Below are 21,174 nucleotides of genomic sequence, written 5' to 3'. Positions count from 1 at the left end.
AATTATATTACTATAGGAGTGTTTATTAAGCAAGAATAAGCAGAATTGGTGTGAGTTTGACAGCGTATTTTGCCGACAGACGCACAAAGTGGGCAGAGTCGGGCTGAAGTTAATTAATAAAAGATAGATGGATATATCAGAATTTAACACTGGTTGCATGTGATTGGTTTATTGAAATTCATTTTTACTGGAGAGGCCTCGCCAATTTCACAGTCCCCGCCTTGACGTAGCTTCCCACTACATATCACCGCCGAACTCTGCCTCAATAAATTAAATAGAGAGACACTATGTGGGAATGGTAGACTATATAACTGGGTGGACTGGTATTCACAAAGACGTCTACAACAAATACAGCTGTCTCTACTTCAGTCTCTTGACAGTGTAAACTCACAATGGGGCAGATGGGCCTGTGACAGGTGGATCTCAGCTGTAATTAAATATTACATTACATTACATTACATTACATTACATTTGGCTGACGCTTTTTAACCAAAGCGACTAACAACATGGTAAACAGTACGTTTTTAGAACAATTCTCACAATTTTAGGACAGTTTAAAAAAAACAAAAAAACATTAGAGTACAGTAAGAATAAGTGCGTCGGTGAGTGCTGTTTTTAACAGTTACTTGTCAGTTTAAAACGGCTGGTGAGTGCTAGGATCAGTAAGACTTGTTGTAAGTGTTGCTATGAGAGTAGGTGTTCTCTAAAGAGCTGGGTCTTCAGGAGTTTTTTGAAAGTGGAAAAGGATGTCCCTGCCCTTGTAGGAACTGGCAGTGTGTTCCACCAACGAGGAACAACAGATGAGAAAAGTTTGGATTGGCTTGAGCGTACCGGTGGTAGAGCTAGGCGTCGTTCGTCAGAGGAGCGCAGCGGTCTGGAGGTAGTGTAAGTCTGTATGAGGGCATTCAAGTAGGTGGGAGCAGAACCGGAGACTACTTTGTAGGCAAGCGTTAGAGACTTGAATTTGATGCGGGCCGCCATAGGTAGCCAGTGTAGCTGGATGAGCAGCGGGGTAACATGTGCCCTTTTGGGTTGGTTGTAGACCAGGCGCGCCGCCGCGTTCTGGATCATCTGAAGTGGTTTCACTGCGCAGGCTGGGAGACCTGTCAGGAGGGCATTGCAGTAGTCGAGTCGTGAGATGACAATTGCCTGAACCAGAAGTTGGGTAGCATCTTGAGTCAAGTAAGTCCTGATTTTCCGTATGTTGTAGAGTGCAAAACGGCATGCCCGGGCGACTGAGGCAACATGATCCGAGAAGTTTAGTTGGTTGTCAAGAACAACTCCTAGATTTCTTGCAGTCCTGGTCGGTGAAACAGACAGGGAGTCAAATTTGATGTTGATGTCGTGGTGTATGGTAGGTTTAGCTGGGATGACCAGCAGTTCAGTCTTTGAGAGGTTCAGCTGGAGGTGGTGTGCTCATCCATGTAGCTATGTCTGAAAGGCAATCCGAGATCCGTGCTGAAACCAGGGGGTCGTCAGGTGGAAAGGACAGATAGAGCTGTGTGTCGTCTGCATAGCAGTGGTATGAGAAGCCGTGCGAACGGATAATCTGTCCCAAGGAGGTGGTGTAGATAGCAAAGAGGAGGGGGCCCAGCACTGATCCCTGGGGGACCCCTGGCAACCAGTAGATATATGTGTCAACCAGTAGAACCACAGGGGTAGCCAAAACACAAACTGTATATCAACGGCTGCTATTGTATCATAACAGACAATATAATTGTGAATGCATGGACATTTAGGAGGTTTTACTACAGTGATGTTCAAACCATCACATCTTGGATCAGAATCATTAGGTTTGGTCAACATGCTGGACATCACAGGGACCAGCAGACAAAGAGCTGGGTGGGTCAGGTAAGGAGAGCTGTGGTTGGGGTATTGCTACCCTGGACAGGAGCTGGGCTTAATCAATTTTGGTGAGGGTCGTTGAAAAAATGCATGGAACCTGGCATAGACAGAGGGATAGGCATTGGTTGTGGAAAGGAGCAAAAACTGATTGATCTAGTTACAAATAGCTTAGTCTAGGGTGTTTTCTAGTTAACAATAGTTTGTAGTTGTAGTTACTGCAGTTAAACTTAAACTGATCGAATGTTACGGAAGAGGAAGGGCAGAGAGAAAAGGCTGTGCATAATTTTTCTCATATAGAATGACCAATCTGTACGTCTGCTTTTTTCAATTGGTATTTTTTAATTCCATGGTATTCTACAACTTCCGCACACAGTAAGCTATGGCGCAAGAGAGGATTATTGTGCAAGTCATTGTTTTTCTGACCATTTGTAATCAAGTTTCTTCACTTAACTGAGATCCTCTCACATCTCACCTCTGCACTCCCTTTCTCTGTCAGATAGTTAACAATTTTGAGCATTCTTGAATATTGGGGGCACATGTCTTAAGTCTTTTTAGTGACAAATAACATCTTTCATGGACTTTTGGATGATTGTTTTTCTGCCCTGCATAACAGTCACCCGTGTAATTAAATTGAATTACTGGCATGGACTATGGTGAAGTGTATTTTCTGTTCTGCATTCTAAATAAAGACCTCTCATTCTAAATAAAGACCTCTATTCGGATGTGGTATCTGCTGGTCTGACACAGCTGAGCTTTTGATTGCATGTCAGTTTACACTAGTGCTAAGTGTGGAGTTGTCAACACAGAAATGCTTAATGTTGCTTGGGTTGGATTTGTACACATTCTTGATTGGAGGTGATATGTGGTGGGTCTCTTACTGTCTGATGATAAAAATGAAGAATCTGCCTCTGGATAGCTTGTGATATGTTGATACTGCATTCAATATAGATAATCACATTTTTCTTAAGTCTGCCTGTGTTAAATGTATTAAACTTTCAGAATAGTTTATGTGTGCTAATACAGCACACTAGCACACAAGTTTTAATTTAATTTAGGAGGTTTTACTACAGTGATGTTCAAACCATCACTACATCTTGGATCAGAATCATAGGTTTGGTCAACATGCTGGACATCACAGGGACCAGCAGACAAAGAGCAAAGGGTGCTGGGTCAGGTGAGGAGAGCTGTGGTTGGGGTATTGCTACCCTGGACACGAGCTGGGCTTGATCAATTTTGGTGAGCGTTGTTGAAAAAAACAACACACTGATCCCACAAAAATCATGTGGTACATTACAAGATGATGTATGATAAAAGTAGATCTTTGAAGTATCTGACTGTTGTCTTTTGTGTAGAAATAGAAAAAAATAGATGTACAATTGTGGTTGCAATCCCCTTTTCTATTATTATGCTCTATTTAGCCAGGCAGAAACCTTTACTCGTACTTATAATAATAACTGCACTCTGTAGGCATGAGTGCCATAGAGTATAATGGATATGACTATTTCGGGATTCCCCAAATGAATATTTAATCAAACAGATATGCAACACATTGTATACAGAAACCTGACAAAGGCAACATTTGAAACTGAACCAAAAATCGGTTAGCCAAAAAAAAGAAAGAAAGACTTAACATGGTTTCATGAGAACCTTTGTGGTACATGTATGTCTTTCTCAGGTGCATTAGTAGATGCGGTAGGAATGCTCAGAGACGCACTGTGGGCAACCCACAACCTCAGAGCTCCACGGTGGGGCCTGGTTGTCTGGGCACAATTGTTTACAGATGCGCTGACTGCCACAATCACCAGAAAAACCGCTAGAGTAGATCAGAGGCATCCATTTTCCCATTTTTAATTTTGTGTGTTATATCTTACAAATTTGACAGAATACATTAACATTTGTTATGATCTCAAACCTATATAATGATAAAGAAATATACAGTCAAACAAAATAGCTAGCTATGAATATTGCATATACTGTATATACAGTATATATTGTCATTTTTTTTAAATAGCTGTAAAATTACTTTGATAAAATCCGAACATTTTCTTTCAAAATGTTCCTTAGATACATACTGTAAGCATTGATAGAGGATTACAATATTATACTTGAATGGTCTATTGTGTGCCACAACTGTTAAATGTTGAGACACTAAGAATGTTGTTTTGTTTGGAATTTTTATATAAATATCTAGATTGCATGTTGCATATTTTTCACATACACGTACCTCAAAATATGTGATGTTATGTTGTTATCAATTACTAGACTAGACTAGACAAGAATTAGCATCTTGACAATTGGGGGGAAAAAGGGCAAAAATACCTTTTGTTGACACAAAACAGTCATCTTCATCCTCAAATTTACATTTCATTTGAAAACTACACCACTTCAACTCCTTATACATAATTTTACTGTGGACAGAAAACTGGGCCACACTAGGACATTCTGCAATAATTATGATGTTGGAGAAAGCAGAGAATCATCGTTTTAATGTTGAGGCATTGAGAAAGTTGTTTTGTTTTAGAAGTATGCTAAAAAATATCGGTTTTGTATTATACATTATAATATTTAAGTGATGCATACACACTGACTTATGGTTGCCGAACTTAATGAACTCACTGAATTTTAAAATTCTTGTGAATATGGAAGTGTGTTAAGTGTGTTAAACGTGTGAATCTTCATACAGTAATTTCTTGTGTATTAGCCGCATTGTGTATAAACAGCAGGACAGTGTTTTATGCAAGTTAAAAAAACAGAACCATATTAATACCATATTAACTGCCCCCGTGTATTAACCTCATAGCTGAAGAAATGTTGCAAAAATCAATGTATAAACCTCGACCGATAGTTGGGAAATTACGGTAATGAAACGTAGTGGCTAGCACTATTGAATAGCACAATGTTCAGTACTATCTGGACATTTTACCCGTACCCGCTCTACCTGCCAGTTATGGATAGACCCATGAATCACAGTTAGATAAATAATCTAACCGAAAGATAAATAATTAGTCAGAGGTGAGGGTCACCATGAACTGTTAAGGTGGTGGAACACTGTTGGAACAAGAAAATATTGTGACTGAAATTGGTACCAGTGGATGAGGGTCAGATTGAGACAGAAAAGTTGTCTGAAAAGGTGTAATTTAATTTGTAAATGCAAACAATATGTGTGTATTGGACAAATTGTAGGGCCCAAGAGTGATGGCCTCACACATAAATAAAAAAAAAAGAAAATCATACTGAATGTTTTCCATATGTCTTCCTTAACAGTCAGGGGCCGCTGAGTTTAAGACAAGGCTGTTGTTTTTGCAATGGCACATTGTGTTTTGTGGTTCAAAGACCACAAATAGAAGGTATATACAAGGTCCAAATTATTCATTGAATATTCATCATGACCATTACTCCATTCAAGGTATCCTTTGTTGACAACCACATCATAGAAAAATAACAACACATATAACATATACAATATAATGGTTTACTTTGTTACTATGTATCATATCATCTTTATACACACTTTAAATGTAAGACATGGTAAAAACAGAAACGGAAAGCTTAGACTGTACAGGTAACGCTCCTTTCAGACAGGAAATGGGATCTGGTGGACTCATCCGGTCACCTATTCTGAGCTTAATCAAGAGTTAGTGTGTCTGCTTCTGTGGGGCCGGTGTGAGGAGCAAGCGGGGTGTCTGTCTTCTGTCCCTCAGCCAAGGCCTTGAAGTGCTGCAACAAGCAAGCAAGACACAAAGATTTCAAACTGGATGTCACCATTTTTGACTATACTGTATATTGATGACATTATATATATATATATATATATATATATATATATGATGAACTATATATACATTATGACCATTATGTTCCATCATATGCCCTACAAATTCATGTGAAATATAGTTTGGTAATTTCTTCATGAATCTTGGGAATCTCAGCCAAAGTGAAACTGATATGTGATATTTTGTTGTACAACAGGCTTAAAGTTTTTTGTCATACCTGAAGATGACGGCAGAGTTTAAATAGTAGGCTAAAAGAACTTGTTCAGATTACAAAGTGAAACTGACTAAAAATGTCTTGGCTACTTCATATTTACTCCGCTTTATAGAATAGGCACTCACTGCACGATGCAACAAATCTATAGCCACATTGCACATGTATAGGGGGAATCACACAACCATATCTATTCGACATCAAGTTGGATCTACTCATAGGTAGGCATACTAATGCATTCTCTCCACCTTGATCTGGCTTCTAGGGTTAAACAAAGTGTTCAACATCATTGTGAATTCAGACATACTGCAGGCCTATCTGACCAGTGTGGTGCCTTCCTAATTGTATTCCTGAGTGTAGCTGACAAACACATTGTGCATCTGATGGCGATTGCAAACTTGTATCTGTCTGAGTAGGATGCATAGAAGAAATATGTATGTTGGAAATGGTAGTCTTATTACCTGTGAGTTCCTAAATTCAGAGTAAAGTGTAAACAATACATGGAGAGACTGGATTCTGCTTTTGTAGACAGGAATGTCCAGAACACCTGTGAAAGGAAGGAATCCATAGAAATATATGTTTTATTAGTTATCTGCAAATTCAATACCATTAAAGATAATGGCAATGGTAAAGGATACTTACCACAAATTATGTCAATATAGTCAGCCAAATCACAGTTAATGTCTGCTGTTGGCAGGTTCACCTATGAAAGTAAAGTTAAAATAATGAAGGTGGGGTAGATTTGAATTTGGAGGCAACAACAGCCAACAACAAATAAAAACAGTTTTGGCCTTATAAAGGTGGCTAATACTGACATTCCAATAATGCTTGCACTTATACATTTGCAATTTAACTGGACTAGTTAATGCCATGTCTGCAGCAACATCTTAGGTATGACATTTACATAATAACATAATTTCATGGGAATGTGGTCACGGTGACCTTGAACTTTGACCTCCATGTAAACATTTGTACTAAATGTTAAGCTTGTGCTCTAAACAAACGTAACATGCGCACATCCAGAAATAGGTAATCAGAAGAGCTGTCTATTGCTCCCAGGCAGTAACTTAGCTTGTTGGAGAAATTACCCAATTTTCACCCATTTTCAGATTTTATGTGATGGTTACTGTACACTTCATGTTTCAAGTATCAGAATTATGAGTTTTAATGCTTTGTAAGGTTTCCAGTATAGAAAGGTGGGACTTGACAAAGGGTCAAGTGAACATTTGTACCAAATTTGCCCAAGCACATGCCTTGAGATATTGCGTTAACAAAATCAGGATGGACAGACGTAGACAACCCGGAAACATAATGTGTCCAGCCAATTTGTCAGTGCCATTAGTGCTTTTGTTGGTGTTCATTGTTTTTCAGCAGTTAGATAGATAACCTCACCAAAACTGTTGCTTTTAATAAACAACCAACACATACAAATTACAATACAATTACAAATAATACAATAATGAAAGTGCAATTAAAACTTCACACAAACCTTTCCCAAAAGCTCTTCAAATTCTGGTGGCCATTCCTGCATCAGTGTGTCAATATCCGGCATTGGCCTAAGGAAAGTGCACACATGAACAGATTTAAGCCAATTGACATCTTGCATCTGCTCATTGCATGCAAAGACAATGAGAATCACTATGCCGCTAACCTGGTATAGTGCACGGTAGCAGGAGGTTTCGAGCGGTGAAGCTCACTTATGCTTTCTATCCAATTCTCAATAGCCTTAGGGTTCTTCTCTGGGTTTTCTATACTTTTCACCTTCAGTTCCTGAGAAACACATACAGTACAATGCATACAGAGGAATATTTACAATATCACAATACAAATGTGTGGTGTGTGTTTGTATACTTCACACAGTGAAATATACAATACAAATACAAAATATACAAACACTCATCTTACAGTGATATTGTGTTGTTTGCTATTTTCAGAGAGCCACAAGGACAGCACTGTGGGATCAGACTGCTTGGTGCATGGCTCATCCAGAACAAGCAAGCCCAGATTATCTGGCTTCCCATCTGGGCGAGGAACCTAAAGAACATACATGTAGACACATTACAGTTAGAAACAACTTTATTGTTGTTTTGCTGCTGAGACCTAAAGAAATGTGTAAGGACACACGTTCTGACTCACTTTAAGGAATGCATCGATGTCCCCCACTGCTGGGATAAAGTCAGGGATGAAAGGTTTAAGCTTATGGTCTAGCTCAACAGTCTGTGGCGTGTACCTATAACAGAGTCAAGACCATATAGCATACTGAGTCACACCGTGTAGGATGTGGTTCTGTTTAGTACAAATAGCATGACTACATGCTGCCACTGACTGCAATTGTGGTTTTTGGTGTGTGTGGTGGGCAGATGAACACGTACCGTGTGATGTACTGAAAAAGCTCTTTAATCTCTGCTGTGACAGGCAAATGGTCAAAGTCTGATGGATCGTACGCCCTGTTAAAGCATATATACAATATAAAAGATATGAGAGACCAATGAAGCAAATAGTAGAGCTGAATTTAACATTAACACATTTACCATATAAACTACACTATTTTACATATTGCATAATATTAATGCAGGCTTATTAACGTGAAACTGACATGGCTTGTTTAACGTGCAACTGTCTGGCTTGCATTTCTCCTTCTCCCCATCAACATGTAGTGTACCAAAATAAGCCATTGGAACAGCATGCATGTCTGTATAATATACTGTATAAGAAACAAAACATTGTGTCTTTTCCCACCTTCTCTTATAGACCCTTTCAAGAGAGTTCCATTATCAGCATCATAGTTGGCCCCACAAGACTTCCTTTTTAACATTCCATATGTTATCTTAATGCAGAGGAAGTAGATTGGGGCCCAAATAGAACGTTCAAGCATTGTTTTTGTTTTTATTGTTGAAAGGGTCTATACCAGAGTGGGGGAAACCCTCAAATGCCAAACATTCTGGGCCTAGCACCGAAACTTCTGACATCAATAACACACCCTTCTGGAGCAGACCCTTGTTCTCCCTCCTCATCATCTGATTCGGACTCATCTGAATCATCATCGTCATCCTCATCTTCTTCTTCATTCTCACTCAGACCATGCTGACCTCCCTGAACACTCTTCTTTTTCTGCTGAGAGATGGAAGCATATAACAGACATTATTGTAATAGTATAAAAGTATTTACTGTTCAACATAATATTAAACCAGAGTATAATATTGTCCACTCTCATATTTCACTGCTTTGTATATGGGATTCCTCTTACCTTACCATCCTCCTCAAATTCATCACTGCTGTTGGTAGCCATAACGTTACGGTTTTTTATTCTAGTTGCTGATCTGGATGCTACAATAAATGACTTAATATTAGTTTAAGATAACCAGTTGTTTGTAACATAGCCAAGGCATTAGTGTCAAGTCCTCACATTAACGTTAACTTGCCTGTCTGACGTGGTGTTGGAGTGTAAACACTTGCTATTTCCTCCGAATCGTTCACGTCCAAGCTTTCGTCGTACGGCTGGTTACTGATCAGTTTAGTCTGAAAACATATCCACATTAGAATTAACGTTAGCGAGTTACCATTAACGTTACATAGGGAACAACTGCTTAGATTAGCTAACGTGAACGTTACATTTCTTACATGTTAGGTTAACTTACCCGTCTACAAAATAGCTAACATTGGCTGGCAACTTTAGGTTAGCTATTGTTCCAGATAGCTACACTAGTTCACTACCATTCTAGCAAAGGTTACACCATAGCACTAACGGCAGTATCTTAACGTTACCTAATGTGGTTTCTTTTGTAGTAAACTACCAGCCCCTCTGTTATTATCCAAGCTAAACAGCAAATTAGCGTTAGCATTACAAGTCAGTGTTAGCTAATGTTAGCTCTGAGCCTCTGGATATAAAAATGAGATGTTTGCATGAAACTCAATTCCATCAAGAAAAATAACAACTACTTCTCAAACTCTGCATTAAAAGCAATCGATCTTCCACTATTCGTGATTCTCTGTTATGTTAGCAGGACGATTAAACTTGCCTTTGACCGCTCTGTTTTCTCCATGAAGCAAACCAGCCTGTTGCGTTTACCGTCACCCAGGAAACCAGACGAAACATGTAACTGAAAACTAGATTGGCCAGGTACAAATACGGTCCAGGCGCAGTATCTTTGGATAGGCGACAGGTGTCTAAATTGTTTCATTTCTTGGGAGAGTTAACCTATTCATGTTAACAAGAGAGGCCTACAATCAATGACTGTAAAAAGCAATACATTTAATTAACAGTAGTATTTGCATAACAATATTTTTTTCCATATTCCACATCAGAATCAGAAAGATTTGCAAATAGTTTGTTTAAGAGAATAGCCTATCCATTATTTTGACAAATAAATAGTTTGTGTAAATATTCTGTGAGGCATATGTAAGGCAAGTAAGATAGTCTTGCAATCAGGGATGGGCAAAATTAGGTGTAGGCCTATTTTAAGTGTATCAAAATAAACTACAAAATACTGTAGCCACTCCATGTCTCAAAATAAAATACTGTAGGTGTAAAAGTCTGGCTTCAGAAAGTAAAAGTCCTACCATGTATTGTTTCTACCTGGCTGAGGAGTTGTGCCAATTTCAATCAGCTGGTTTAGTGAATGGTCGGAGTAAATATGTGGCAGGAGTTTTAGTTTCTGAAGTCAGACGTTTACACCTCTGCTAAAAATACTCTTTAAAGGGAGCATGAAATCACTTTGCAAACCTTCCATATCTGTCTATTTTATCCCTTCATCAGTTCACTGGCTCTGTTGTTTAAGTGGACAATGTTTAAGAGCAACATCTTTTTTCTGCCTACGAGACATGCCATAAACCTGCAGTCAAAAGATCAACTATGCTGATCTGTCTGTTACATCTCATATCCTAAATATTGCATCACATGTACTCAACATCACAACTGAGCTTGTCAAGTGGCAAAAAGTGGAGACAAGTCTCTGACATTAATCGACAGTATTGTTAATGCATGCCCAGATTGCCTGATATTGCACTGTGTAACACTGTTGATCAGGAAGGATCATGACCCTTTTAGTTGGTTTTTAACTAACTGGGTATTGTGTAATCGCTAAATGGTGATATATTGACGCCAAGGGGCTTTCCTAATAATTTTTTATCACGTTGCTTTAGGTAACATACATGAGGCAACTTTGTGTAATGTCACAACCAGTTCCAAGAAACTGATTATTAATGTTTTTGTATTTGAAAAACATGTATTATAAATACTGCCCATCCCTTTTTGTAATTACAGTGTTTTTTCCCACTAGTATTTTAATTTCATTTTGTTCGGTTATTTCTTAATTTAACCTTTCCTGCATGACTGTGATTCAAAGTCGCACTAAGCTACCAACCAGTGCTAAATTTGTCAGTTCAGTTTCATTCTGAAGTGATGAAAATGATTTGTAGAAATTCATAGGGGCCTTCACAGCCCCACAAAAATGATTGGACAAAACAAAACAGCAGGAAGACGGCCTATAGGCCTTAAGTGCACAACACAGCCATTTTAAGTTCACAGCATAGGCTGTGTATTTGTCATAAGAACATGATAATAACTTCACAAAACATGAGAACTGTGAACACAACATTATTTATAGGGGGTTTATAAATCCACTGTTTTCAAAACATAATGGATGTGGAGTTCTTTGCTAAGGCACAAATGCATCTAAAAGAAAAAAAGCATTTCATTAATCTGATTACACACTTCTATGGATAGTATCATTAATGGTTGAATACAATATTGAAACAACATAAACCTCCAAAGACAAGACTTAGCAGGCAAAGCTGTAATTACAGGGATATTTGACATGTTAGTACTAGCAAATTAATAAATACAGCATTAATACAACAATGACATTTGTTAATGTGAGAGATTCCTTCTCTTCATCAATTTTTGTTGTGAGTGTTGTATGAACTAGCTTTTAAGCACGATCTGTGGTGTAGATGTGGTGGTATACACAAAGGTCATTCTTGGTTGTGTGCATTGTGCGGGAGAACATAACGTGACTTCAACCGCCTACAGTTAAGCAAATGTCTTAATGTCAGTTCTCATGCATTTCTCTTTGTGTGGATGAGAAGATCTCGCTGCAGGTCAGCTTCCAGACCTCCTGGCACGGCCTTGCCGGGGGGATCTGTGATCAAGGTGAGTTTATTAAACACTCCGCGGCCAAAGTAGTCGGCCACCACCGAGAATCCATCGTTGGAACACCGTAGCTGTGAATCAGAACAAAAAAATATTGCATTACTGTTCAGCACAAAGGAACAAGAAACAAAAAGCCCAAAGAGCCAGCGACCAGAGCGGAAGCTGTGGTACCTGTCTGTTGAAATGATCGTGCAAGTCTCTCTTCTGGTCCTGAGCACGCAGCATGTCCATAACTTTCCGGTTCTCTGGTGTGCACGTAGGACACTCGGCCTCGCACTCGGCGTAGCTCTCAAAGCAGTGCTGATGGAACGAGTGACCACACAGGAAGTGAACAGAGGGGAGCTCGAGTGGGCTGTTGCACATGCTGCACTTGGTCTTCTGGAAGATCTTTGCACTATCAATACAAATAATGTGGTCAGTCGTTAGTTGCATTTTCACATGGTCTTCCCATGATCAGATCTAATGTATTTTTAAAAAGGTGTGTTGCTAGTAGGCCCTGGTTTGAACTAGTTTTAACCTAGTTTTCAGCTCCTGTATTTCAGATCTTAGGTGAGCCGTTTCCTCCCGGTATTGCCGAATCTTGCGTTCATCATCCTCAATCTGCAGACTCTCTCTCTGGAGCTTGTTGATGAGGTAGTCCTTGATCACAGACAGAGTGGCTGTTGAGTTATGAGCCAATGTCTGCACCACTGGAAAAGAAAAACATACAGAAGGAGGATGTTAGCCAGAACATGTTGCATGCAGCTGCCATGGTGTGAAAAAATGAAATGCCACAGAAATCTACTTTCTACTTCTCATAGTCTACAAGACAGCAGACTTCCTTGTAGTTCAGTTTACTTACCCAGCAATGGAGGCATTAGGTTGTTTTGGTCAATGTGTTGCAACACTTCACTGATGTATGCCTTGCAGTCTTCCTCTTTGCGTGCAAAGTAACCCAACGCCTGCTCCCACAAGCAAACCTCCTGATCACCAAAGCGCTTACATGCCTCAACCACTTTCCCATATTCTTCATTCTGCATGTGGTAGTGCATAATCTGCTGATACCTTAAATACACACACACACAATATCTAAGTATATACTCAGACAACCGTTTTAGTTTGATGTCTTTAAGTCTGTGTACACATCTTGCCGTTTTTACAACATTCTCAAAGTGAATTAAAGACATAAAATATAAAAAAATATGAACTTGTCACTTACAGTTTGCCCTTTTCATACAGATAGAGAATTCCTTCTTTGAAATTGTGCATTTGACAGAGTACAAGCGCCTTGTCAAAAACTGTATTGTCGCTTCTCAATAAAGACAATGCTGCCCCCTGCAGGACTTTCTTCTTCTGCAAGAATGAAAAATACAAAGGTGTAAGAGATATTTTTTCAGAAAGCAAGTGACCATATTTACAAAGCACAAGACACAATTTCAGCCGATGAGCAAAATAAAAAATAATAACAGACATTTCAGCATTGAAACAGTCTAAACATTTGTGAAAACATGGGTTTCATCTACTACACTCCTAAACTAATTAAATTATGATTACGCAAACAACCATATCAGTATAGGAACCAAAAGCACACCCTGATCTCGTATGAAAAGATTATAGTAAGCACACTCATGACTCATGATCTGGCAGAACCTCTGGCAGTGCTTTCTGAAGATAACCCCGTGCCCTGCCATGCAGTACCAGTGGAAAGGCTCTCTGCACACAGTAGCAAACCCTGTGGTGAAAGACCACTCGTACACCATATGGTGCTTGCACTACTTCTGCTCCTACGCAATGTGGTGCTTGCACTACTTCTGCTCCTACTTGCATAAATACTCCATGCAGTGCCAATATTACTAGCACCACTACTCCATGAGATGTACATATTACTAGCGCTCCTACTCCATGAGATGTTTATATTACTAGCGCTCCTACTCCATGAGATGTACATATTACTAGCACCACTACTCCATGAGATGTACATATTACTAGCGCTCCTACTCCATGAGATGTTTATATTACTAGCGCATGAGATGTTTATATTACTAGCGCTCCTACTCCATGAGATGTACATATTACTAGCGCTCCTACATGAGATGTACATATTACTAGCACCACTACTCCATGAGATGTACATATTACTAGCACCACTACTCCATGAGATGTACATATTACTAGCGCTCCTACTCCATGAGATGTACATATTACTAGCACCACTACTCCATGAGATGTTTATATTACTAGCGCTCCTACTCCATGAGATGTTTATATTACTAGCATTCCTATTCCATGAGATGTTTATATTACTAGCGCTCCTACTCCATGAGATGTGCTTTATGGATGCTGCATGCTTTAACATACCTCCTATTCCATGCTGTGCTTTATGGATGCTGCATGCTTTAACATACCGTACCTCCTATTCCATGAGATGTGCTTTATGGATGCTGCATGCTTTAACATACCTCCTATTCCATGCTGTGCTTTATGGATGCTGCATGCTTTAACATACCGTACCTCCTATTCCATGCTGTGCTTTATGGATGCTGCATGCTTTAACATACCGTACCTCCTATTCCATGCTGTGCTTTATGGATGCTGCATGCTTTAACATACCATACCTCCTATTCCATCCTGTGCTTTATGGATGCTGCATGCTTTAACATACCTCCTATTCCATGCTGTGCTTTATGAATGCTGCATGCTTTAACATACCTCCTATTCCATGCTGTGCTTTATGGATGCTGCATGCTTTAATATACCATACCTCCTATTCCATGCTGTGCTTTATGAATGCTGCATGCTTTAACATTCCTATTCCATGGATGCTGCGTGGCTTTAACCTGCTATTCCATGTTGTGTTTTATGGATGCTGCATGCTTTAATATACCTCCTATTCCATGCTGTGCTTTATGGATGCTGCATGCTTTAACATACCATACCTCCTATTCCATGCTGTGCTTTATGAATGCTGCATGCTTTAACATACCTCCTATTCCATGCTGTGCTTTATGGATGCTGCATGCTTTAACATACCTCCTATTCCATGCTGTGCTTTATGGATGCTGCATGCTTTAACATACCTCCTATTCCATGCTGTGCTTTATGGATGCTGCATGCTTTAACATACCTCCTATTCCATGCTGTGCTTTATGGATGCTGCATGCTTTAACATACCTCCTATTCCATGCTGTGCTTTTATGGATGCTGCATGCTTTAACATACCTCCTATTCCATGTTGTGTTTTTATGGATCCATTCCATGCTGTGCTTTATGGATGCTGCATGCTTTAACATTTAACATGGATGCTGCATGCTTTCATTACCTCCTATTCCTGTGCTTTATGGATGCTGCATGCTTTAACATACCTCCTATTCCATGCTGTGCTTTATGGATGCTGCATGCTTTAACATACCGTACCTCCTATTCCATGCTGTGCTTTATGGATGCTGCATGCTTTAACGTACCTCAGGGTTTTGCTCGTGTGCCCAGTCCTGCAGGCGCAGCTCCAGCAGCGTGTCGTACACACCCTGAGACGACAGCGGCTCTACCTCGATCATGTGCTCCAGAAAGGCCTTCAGCTCCCGTGGGTTGTTCGCAAATATGGGTATGAACTCCTCGGGACTTGCCTGGCAAGTGAGTGAGAAGACCGGTCATTTGTTAAGTGTGTACCGGGTAAGCAGTTCCAAATATTTCAGCTGAACTATAATTAGTAAACACTTTGTAACTCAGGTCAGCTGTACCTTATTGATTGAGGCTCTATCTATATTGTCCCGGTCAGTGGGATCCTGGCTGGGGTGGTAGTCCGTGCACAGGCCCTTCAGCAGGAGAGTGGTGCCTTCAGGTACATGGTGCATCAGAGTTTTCCCATAGCGCTTCATGTTGCTCTCTGCCTGCTCAAATGGGAGCCGGCCAATGTAACGCAGAGCCTCTTGATAGTTCTGAGGTAGGTTTGATAAAAACAGAAAAGATAGTGCTGTTATTCCCAAGAGCACATTTTACAGACTACACACACAGACAAGTAACATTTAAGGTGATATGAATATGTCAATAAAAGAATAATATTTATATTGTGGAACATTACATGTTTTAATAACCCCAGAAAACCTTCAAACAACTAGACACTTTAGAGCATTAGAACAACATAAGCAAAATACATATAGAATAAAAAAAATAACTGGTTTGCATACTTGGTAGCCTTAATTAATTTACCTTGAGATCCTCAAGCTGAATCTTCAAATACCATTCATGGTGCATATGCCTCTCTGCTAGGAACACTGCATGACTGTGATAGCCAGCTTGACGGAGTACCTTGATGGCAATCTCCACATCAAAGTGTACTTCGCTTTCACTGCTCTTTGGGGACAAGAAGAACAAAGGAACATTTATATGCTAGATTTTGCGTGATTTTTTATTACCTTTTTAAAAATGACAAACACAGCGTATAAACATATACCTTTATGAACTCCTCTAGTTTGGAGCTGTCCTTTAGTTTGGTGTAGCAGTTGAGCAGTAGTGTGGTGTGGTCAGCGTTAGGGAGTGACTGCCTGTGCAAGGCCTGTAAGTATGCAGTCAAGTTATGGATCCTCTGTGCATCAAGGAATTTGCGGATCACATAGGAAGGTTCCAGCTTTCCTATTGTGCTAAAGAGGACACATGCTTGTATTAGCACAAATAGTACTCGATTTTGCTCAGTGTGCGGGCTGCTTATTCAGGATCCTGGATCAATGATTTCGCTGTGCCGTCATATGTTGCACTGGTCATCCAGAGTTTCTGCTAACAGAGGCGACTTACATTTTGTGATTTATGAGTAATAACCCATAGAGCAAAATGTTGTAAATTCACCATGCACATACTTAAAAAAAATAATAATTTTCAATTTTCATCTTCCCCATTGAGCCCTTGGGCCAGATTGTAATTGGCCCATTGTATATTTTTGCCTGGAAAAAAGTAAATTCTCCATAAAGCTGTTATTGTAATTATCATCATTATAATGTTTGTCCAACCAACTGAATAACCAGTAAGTAACCAGTTGATAGATTAATCTGGTATACAAAAATTAAACTTGTGTATAACATTACATCAGGCCAGTTACTGGCCAAGCAACTTGCCGGACATACTCTTTTACTTACACTTTTTTACTTAGTTGGCTTATGGACTGACTGACTGACTGACTGACTTTACTTTACAGCATATAAAAATTACAATTACAAAAATTACAAGCTATAAAAAATTATTTTTTTGAGATGACTATAATTTTACAACCTTTTTGTTTTTGTTTATTTGTGAAGTGACCTTGGGTGACATGAAAGGCGCTCTAAATAAAATTTATTATTATTATTATTATTATTATTATTAGTGCCATTACTTATATTGAACCCTGAAAAATTGTTCATGATGAGATTTGATATAATATTTTACTAAATTTTTTCAACTGTTTTTTGATAATTGCTTTTCTGTGCTATATATGTATTGCTTTTTTCTTTATGTACAGCATTTTGTTAGCCTAGAAATCTTGCTCAAGGGCACTTCAGCCGTGCCTACTGGTCGGGGTTCAAACAGGCAACCCTCCGGTTACAAGTCCGAAGCGCAAACCAGTAGGCCACGGCTGCCCAAGTAGCGCTATCCTATTGCGTGATTGCAATGGCAAGTTCCCAGACCCTACATCTTGATGTGGGTCTGGTTCGTCAGGCTAGCATTTTGTGCTTTTCTGTGCTAAATATATATATATATATATATATATATATATATATATATATATATATATATATATATATATATATATATATATATATATATATATATATTATTGTTATTATTATTATTATTATTATTATCATTATTAGAATAAAGGAGTATCCATACAGCTTAATAGGTTAACCTTCAGGTAAACAGCATCTTGGCTGGTAGACACCACCAACAGCATAGCTGATACTGATAATAGATAAAAAACAGTAACCTTAAAAACAGTGAAAGACACATATTGTTGCGTTTCATACCGGATATACTGTTGGATGGCTCCATCGTGGTCTCCTTTAATATAGAGATGGTCTCCATACTGCCTGAAGATTTCAGACAGGCCATCATTGTCCAAGTGCTGACTCTTGGCTAGGTTAATGGCCATCACAAAAAGGTTTTTCTTGAACAACATCTACAAACCATCAAGCCACAAGGCATTAGAATCAAGGATTATTGTATTAGCAACTCATTGAAAATAAAAGATTCATACATTCAGGATCAGCTAACACAATCAATTACCAGCATTGTAGAAGCTCTAGGGAGTAGTTCAGGACAATACAAGATATTGCATGCAGCATATTAAAATGACGGGTCAAAGACCTTGAGGACTCTGTCACTATTTATCATGAGCTCACCTCCAGCTTGGTTTGAGTGTCTTTCTCTTGCAAAACAAATATCTTTCCATCTCGGGTCAGGACATAAAAGGAGCCCCATTCTGCCAGCACATCAATTATGTCATCAAAAGCGGCACTGTAAGCTATAAACTTATTGTCCAGATCATAGATGGTCAAAACTTGCTTTTCAGTTGGAGATGTCTCTCTGCTTCCAAAATCTGTCCTATAAATAAAATGCCACCAATACTTACATGTGCATCATTACAGTGCATCTATTACAAAAAATAGCCATGAATTACAAAGTGGTGTGTAAAATATAACCAACAGGAAGTGCACTAACTTACTTATTGGGTGACTTTGTATCTCTGGTGAGTAGCAACAGATATCCCCTGTGCCAGTGAGCCAGGAGCTTGTGTCCATCAAAAGCAAAACAGGGCCCCCTCTCATCAGGCTGGTAAAGGTAGACACAGTCATCTCCTGCCACAATGAACTGAGAGTCCTGAGAGGGGTCTGTTAGTGCGGAACAGCACAGCGCACAGCCATGGGTGTCCAGCTCCAGTTTTGGGTACTCCTTCACAGACAGGGTGTAGCACTGTCCACAAACACAAAAGCAGAGAGAGTTCAAGTTCAATTTATTTCTTTGTCCCAAATGGGCAATTTGATTGCAGACAGGATCACATACCACACAACAATAGACACAACATACTACAATACAGACAGATATGCACAAAATAATAATTTAGTTGTGATAAATAGGTCTGACAGAGAGAGTTCAAGTTCAATTTCAAAGCAGAGAGAGTTCAAGTTCAATTTATTTCTTTGTCCCAAATGGGCAATTTGATTGCAGACAGGATCACATACCACACAACAATAGACACAACATACTACAATACAGACAGATATGCACAAAATAATAATTTAGTTGTGATAAATAGGTCTGACGATGCCTAAAAAGATGAGTCAATAAAACCAAGATAAGATTTCATTAAATAAGTTAGATATAAGAGGAGGAAGTGAATACGGGGGTCACTAAATGGACAAGTCTATATTTTCCTGTTGTATGCATTCAGTACTTGGATAGAAAAGGGGATGAAGGAATTTTTGTACCTCCACTCTAGTGTTTCCCACAGAAGTGAATTCTTGTGGTGGTAGGTTTGCAGAATTAACTTGAATGCAACAGTTTTTAACAAATTAGTGCAGCGTGGTTATGATGCTAACCAGATTTAAGCACAATGTAGTACAACCTGGAAAATCATTGTGTGGTGGTCAATTTTGATATTGTGGTGGGCCGCCACAAATAAGTCAGTGTATGGGAAACACTGACCTCTGTTTAAAAGTAATAATAGGAGTTTTAAAACGCAAGCCAGATGGCAGCACATATTCAGAATACAGAGCTCCATCATCATTAAAGAACATTTTACATTATGAGAGTGTGGTGTGGCAGAAATCATGTCAGAGTGTTCCCATACCTGTACTTTCTCAAGTGTGGCAACAAACAGATGTGTGACTTTGCCAGCCTGCCGAAAGGCAAGACCTGTGATTGGGCAGTTGCCCTCATGAAGGGTTAACGTTTTACTGTGCCGGTCCCTGGTAATGTCTCCTTTAGTCAACACCACGCTGCCATCTGTAAAGCCTTCCAAAACAACACAACAAGTTGTTGATCATGACTAACAGTGCAGTGCATCCCTTCCATACACTGATAATACTAATACTTATCATACATAATACATACCGATAGCCATGAAGTTGAGGTTTTCGTGCACACTGAGGCAAGACACCTCTGTGGGTTTGTTGCCAGGGATAGCAGGGAAAATCCGAGTGCATAAAGGATTTCCACTGTCCCTCTTATCTAAATTCCAAACCTTTACCTAAAATGTGACAATACAAGAGATACAAGAGACAATACAAAACAATACTGCAAATCTATTATTTTTTCCTCATTTGAATTAGTCACTGATAAAAGAGCACCTACCAGAGGATTTATTCCCTGTTCATCTTGACCAACAGACACCAAGATGCTGTGCTGTTTAAGCTGATACAGGTGTGTCACACGAAGTTTGTAAGCTTGAAAAGACGTCAACTGCAGTGATCGTGTCAAGAACCAAATCTGTCCTTCCATATGTACACAGTGTTGGTTAAGGACAAACGACAGGTTTGGCAACATAAGACTGACATGATCAAGTAACTGTCTACAAAACGTGAAACCATGACAATTTCCTCTCTAAATTATCGTTGCTTGCAACATACATATTAACTATTGTTACTGCATTACAAAACAGCGAACAGTAAACATTCGTTTTATTTGTTCATTTTCATTTCAATAAGGATATCTCCGAGTACGATGTGACCTCGCCCGGAATCACAAGCTGAAATTCCGAATGGCAACATGAAATTCTTGCCATTTTCTCCAGGGTCTTTCACAGTTTCTTTATCAAAAAACACAAATCGCCTCCACTGTAAGAACGCAGCCATTTTTTCCTCATTCAGTGCTATGTGCTCATGTGATGTAAAAAAGCAGGTCATATGACATGGGCGGAGAATATCTGCCAATCAAGTAAATCCCGGAAGTAATAAAAGTGGCATCAGAGAAATTGCATTTAACATTTGTTTCACATGTAACAAGAAATCCCTATTTTAGAGCACAGAGTATGTAAGAAAACATGTCACATCCGTAAAGGAGCACGAAGTAGTGTGCCAAAAATTGGGCAAATGTATTTGGCATGAAGGAGGGAGGAGACGGCCACCAGTGTGTTCAAGAACGACTGACGTCGGACAACATGCTACGTTACATGTGTGGCCGTTTGTGTACAGGTAGAGCTAGACATAGGTAGGCCTTCATACTTATGGTACATGCTAAACATGCACTGT

The 21,174-nt window shown here is 39.3% G+C and overlaps 2 protein-coding genes across 3 annotated transcripts; both read right to left on the bottom strand.

Annotated features, from left to right (window-relative positions):
- Window positions 1–4,963: 4,963 nt before the first annotated feature.
- Window positions 4,964–9,955, bottom strand: ift46 (intraflagellar transport 46 homolog (Chlamydomonas)). Of its 2 annotated transcripts, none has more exons than XM_048235500.1 (12): window positions 9,849–9,955; window positions 9,252–9,348; window positions 9,077–9,156; window positions 8,810–8,943; window positions 8,202–8,276; window positions 7,966–8,059; window positions 7,735–7,863; window positions 7,481–7,599; window positions 7,319–7,385; window positions 6,472–6,532; window positions 6,291–6,376; window positions 4,964–5,562 (listed from the first exon to the last, which is right to left on the bottom strand). In XM_048235500.1, exons 1-12 carry the CDS (start codon window positions 9,870–9,872, stop codon window positions 5,470–5,472), a joined length of 1,059 nt encoding a protein of 352 aa, XP_048091457.1. In that variant the 5' UTR covers window positions 9,873–9,955; the 3' UTR covers window positions 4,964–5,469. The 2 variants fall into 2 exon arrangements, with proteins under 2 accessions (XP_048091457.1, XP_048091464.1); XM_048235507.1 differs by having other exon boundaries at window positions 8,810–8,940.
- Window positions 9,956–11,412: 1,457 nt separating this feature from the next.
- On the bottom strand, window positions 11,413–20,790 carry vps11 (VPS11 core subunit of CORVET and HOPS complexes). The gene is made up of 16 exons (XM_048237915.1): window positions 20,637–20,790; window positions 20,279–20,427; window positions 20,039–20,174; window positions 19,776–19,939; window positions 18,651–18,898; window positions 18,328–18,529; window positions 17,953–18,104; window positions 16,410–16,596; window positions 16,166–16,309; window positions 15,697–15,894; window positions 15,421–15,582; window positions 13,179–13,312; window positions 12,822–13,024; window positions 12,498–12,669; window positions 12,152–12,374; window positions 11,413–12,051 (listed from the first exon to the last, which is right to left on the bottom strand). Exons 1-16 carry the CDS (start codon window positions 20,776–20,778, stop codon window positions 11,887–11,889), a joined length of 2,781 nt encoding a protein of 926 aa, XP_048093872.1. The 5' UTR covers window positions 20,779–20,790; the 3' UTR covers window positions 11,413–11,886.
- Window positions 20,791–21,174: the final 384 nt, after the last annotated feature.

The sequence above is a fragment of the Alosa alosa genome, chromosome 2 (genome assembly GCF_017589495.1).
Source record: "Alosa alosa isolate M-15738 ecotype Scorff River chromosome 2, AALO_Geno_1.1, whole genome shotgun sequence".
In the NCBI taxonomy this organism is placed as follows: domain Eukaryota; kingdom Metazoa; phylum Chordata; class Actinopteri; order Clupeiformes; family Clupeidae; genus Alosa; species Alosa alosa.
Note: the sequence above shows the minus strand (reverse complement) of the source record. Positions and strands in the feature narration are given on the sequence as shown.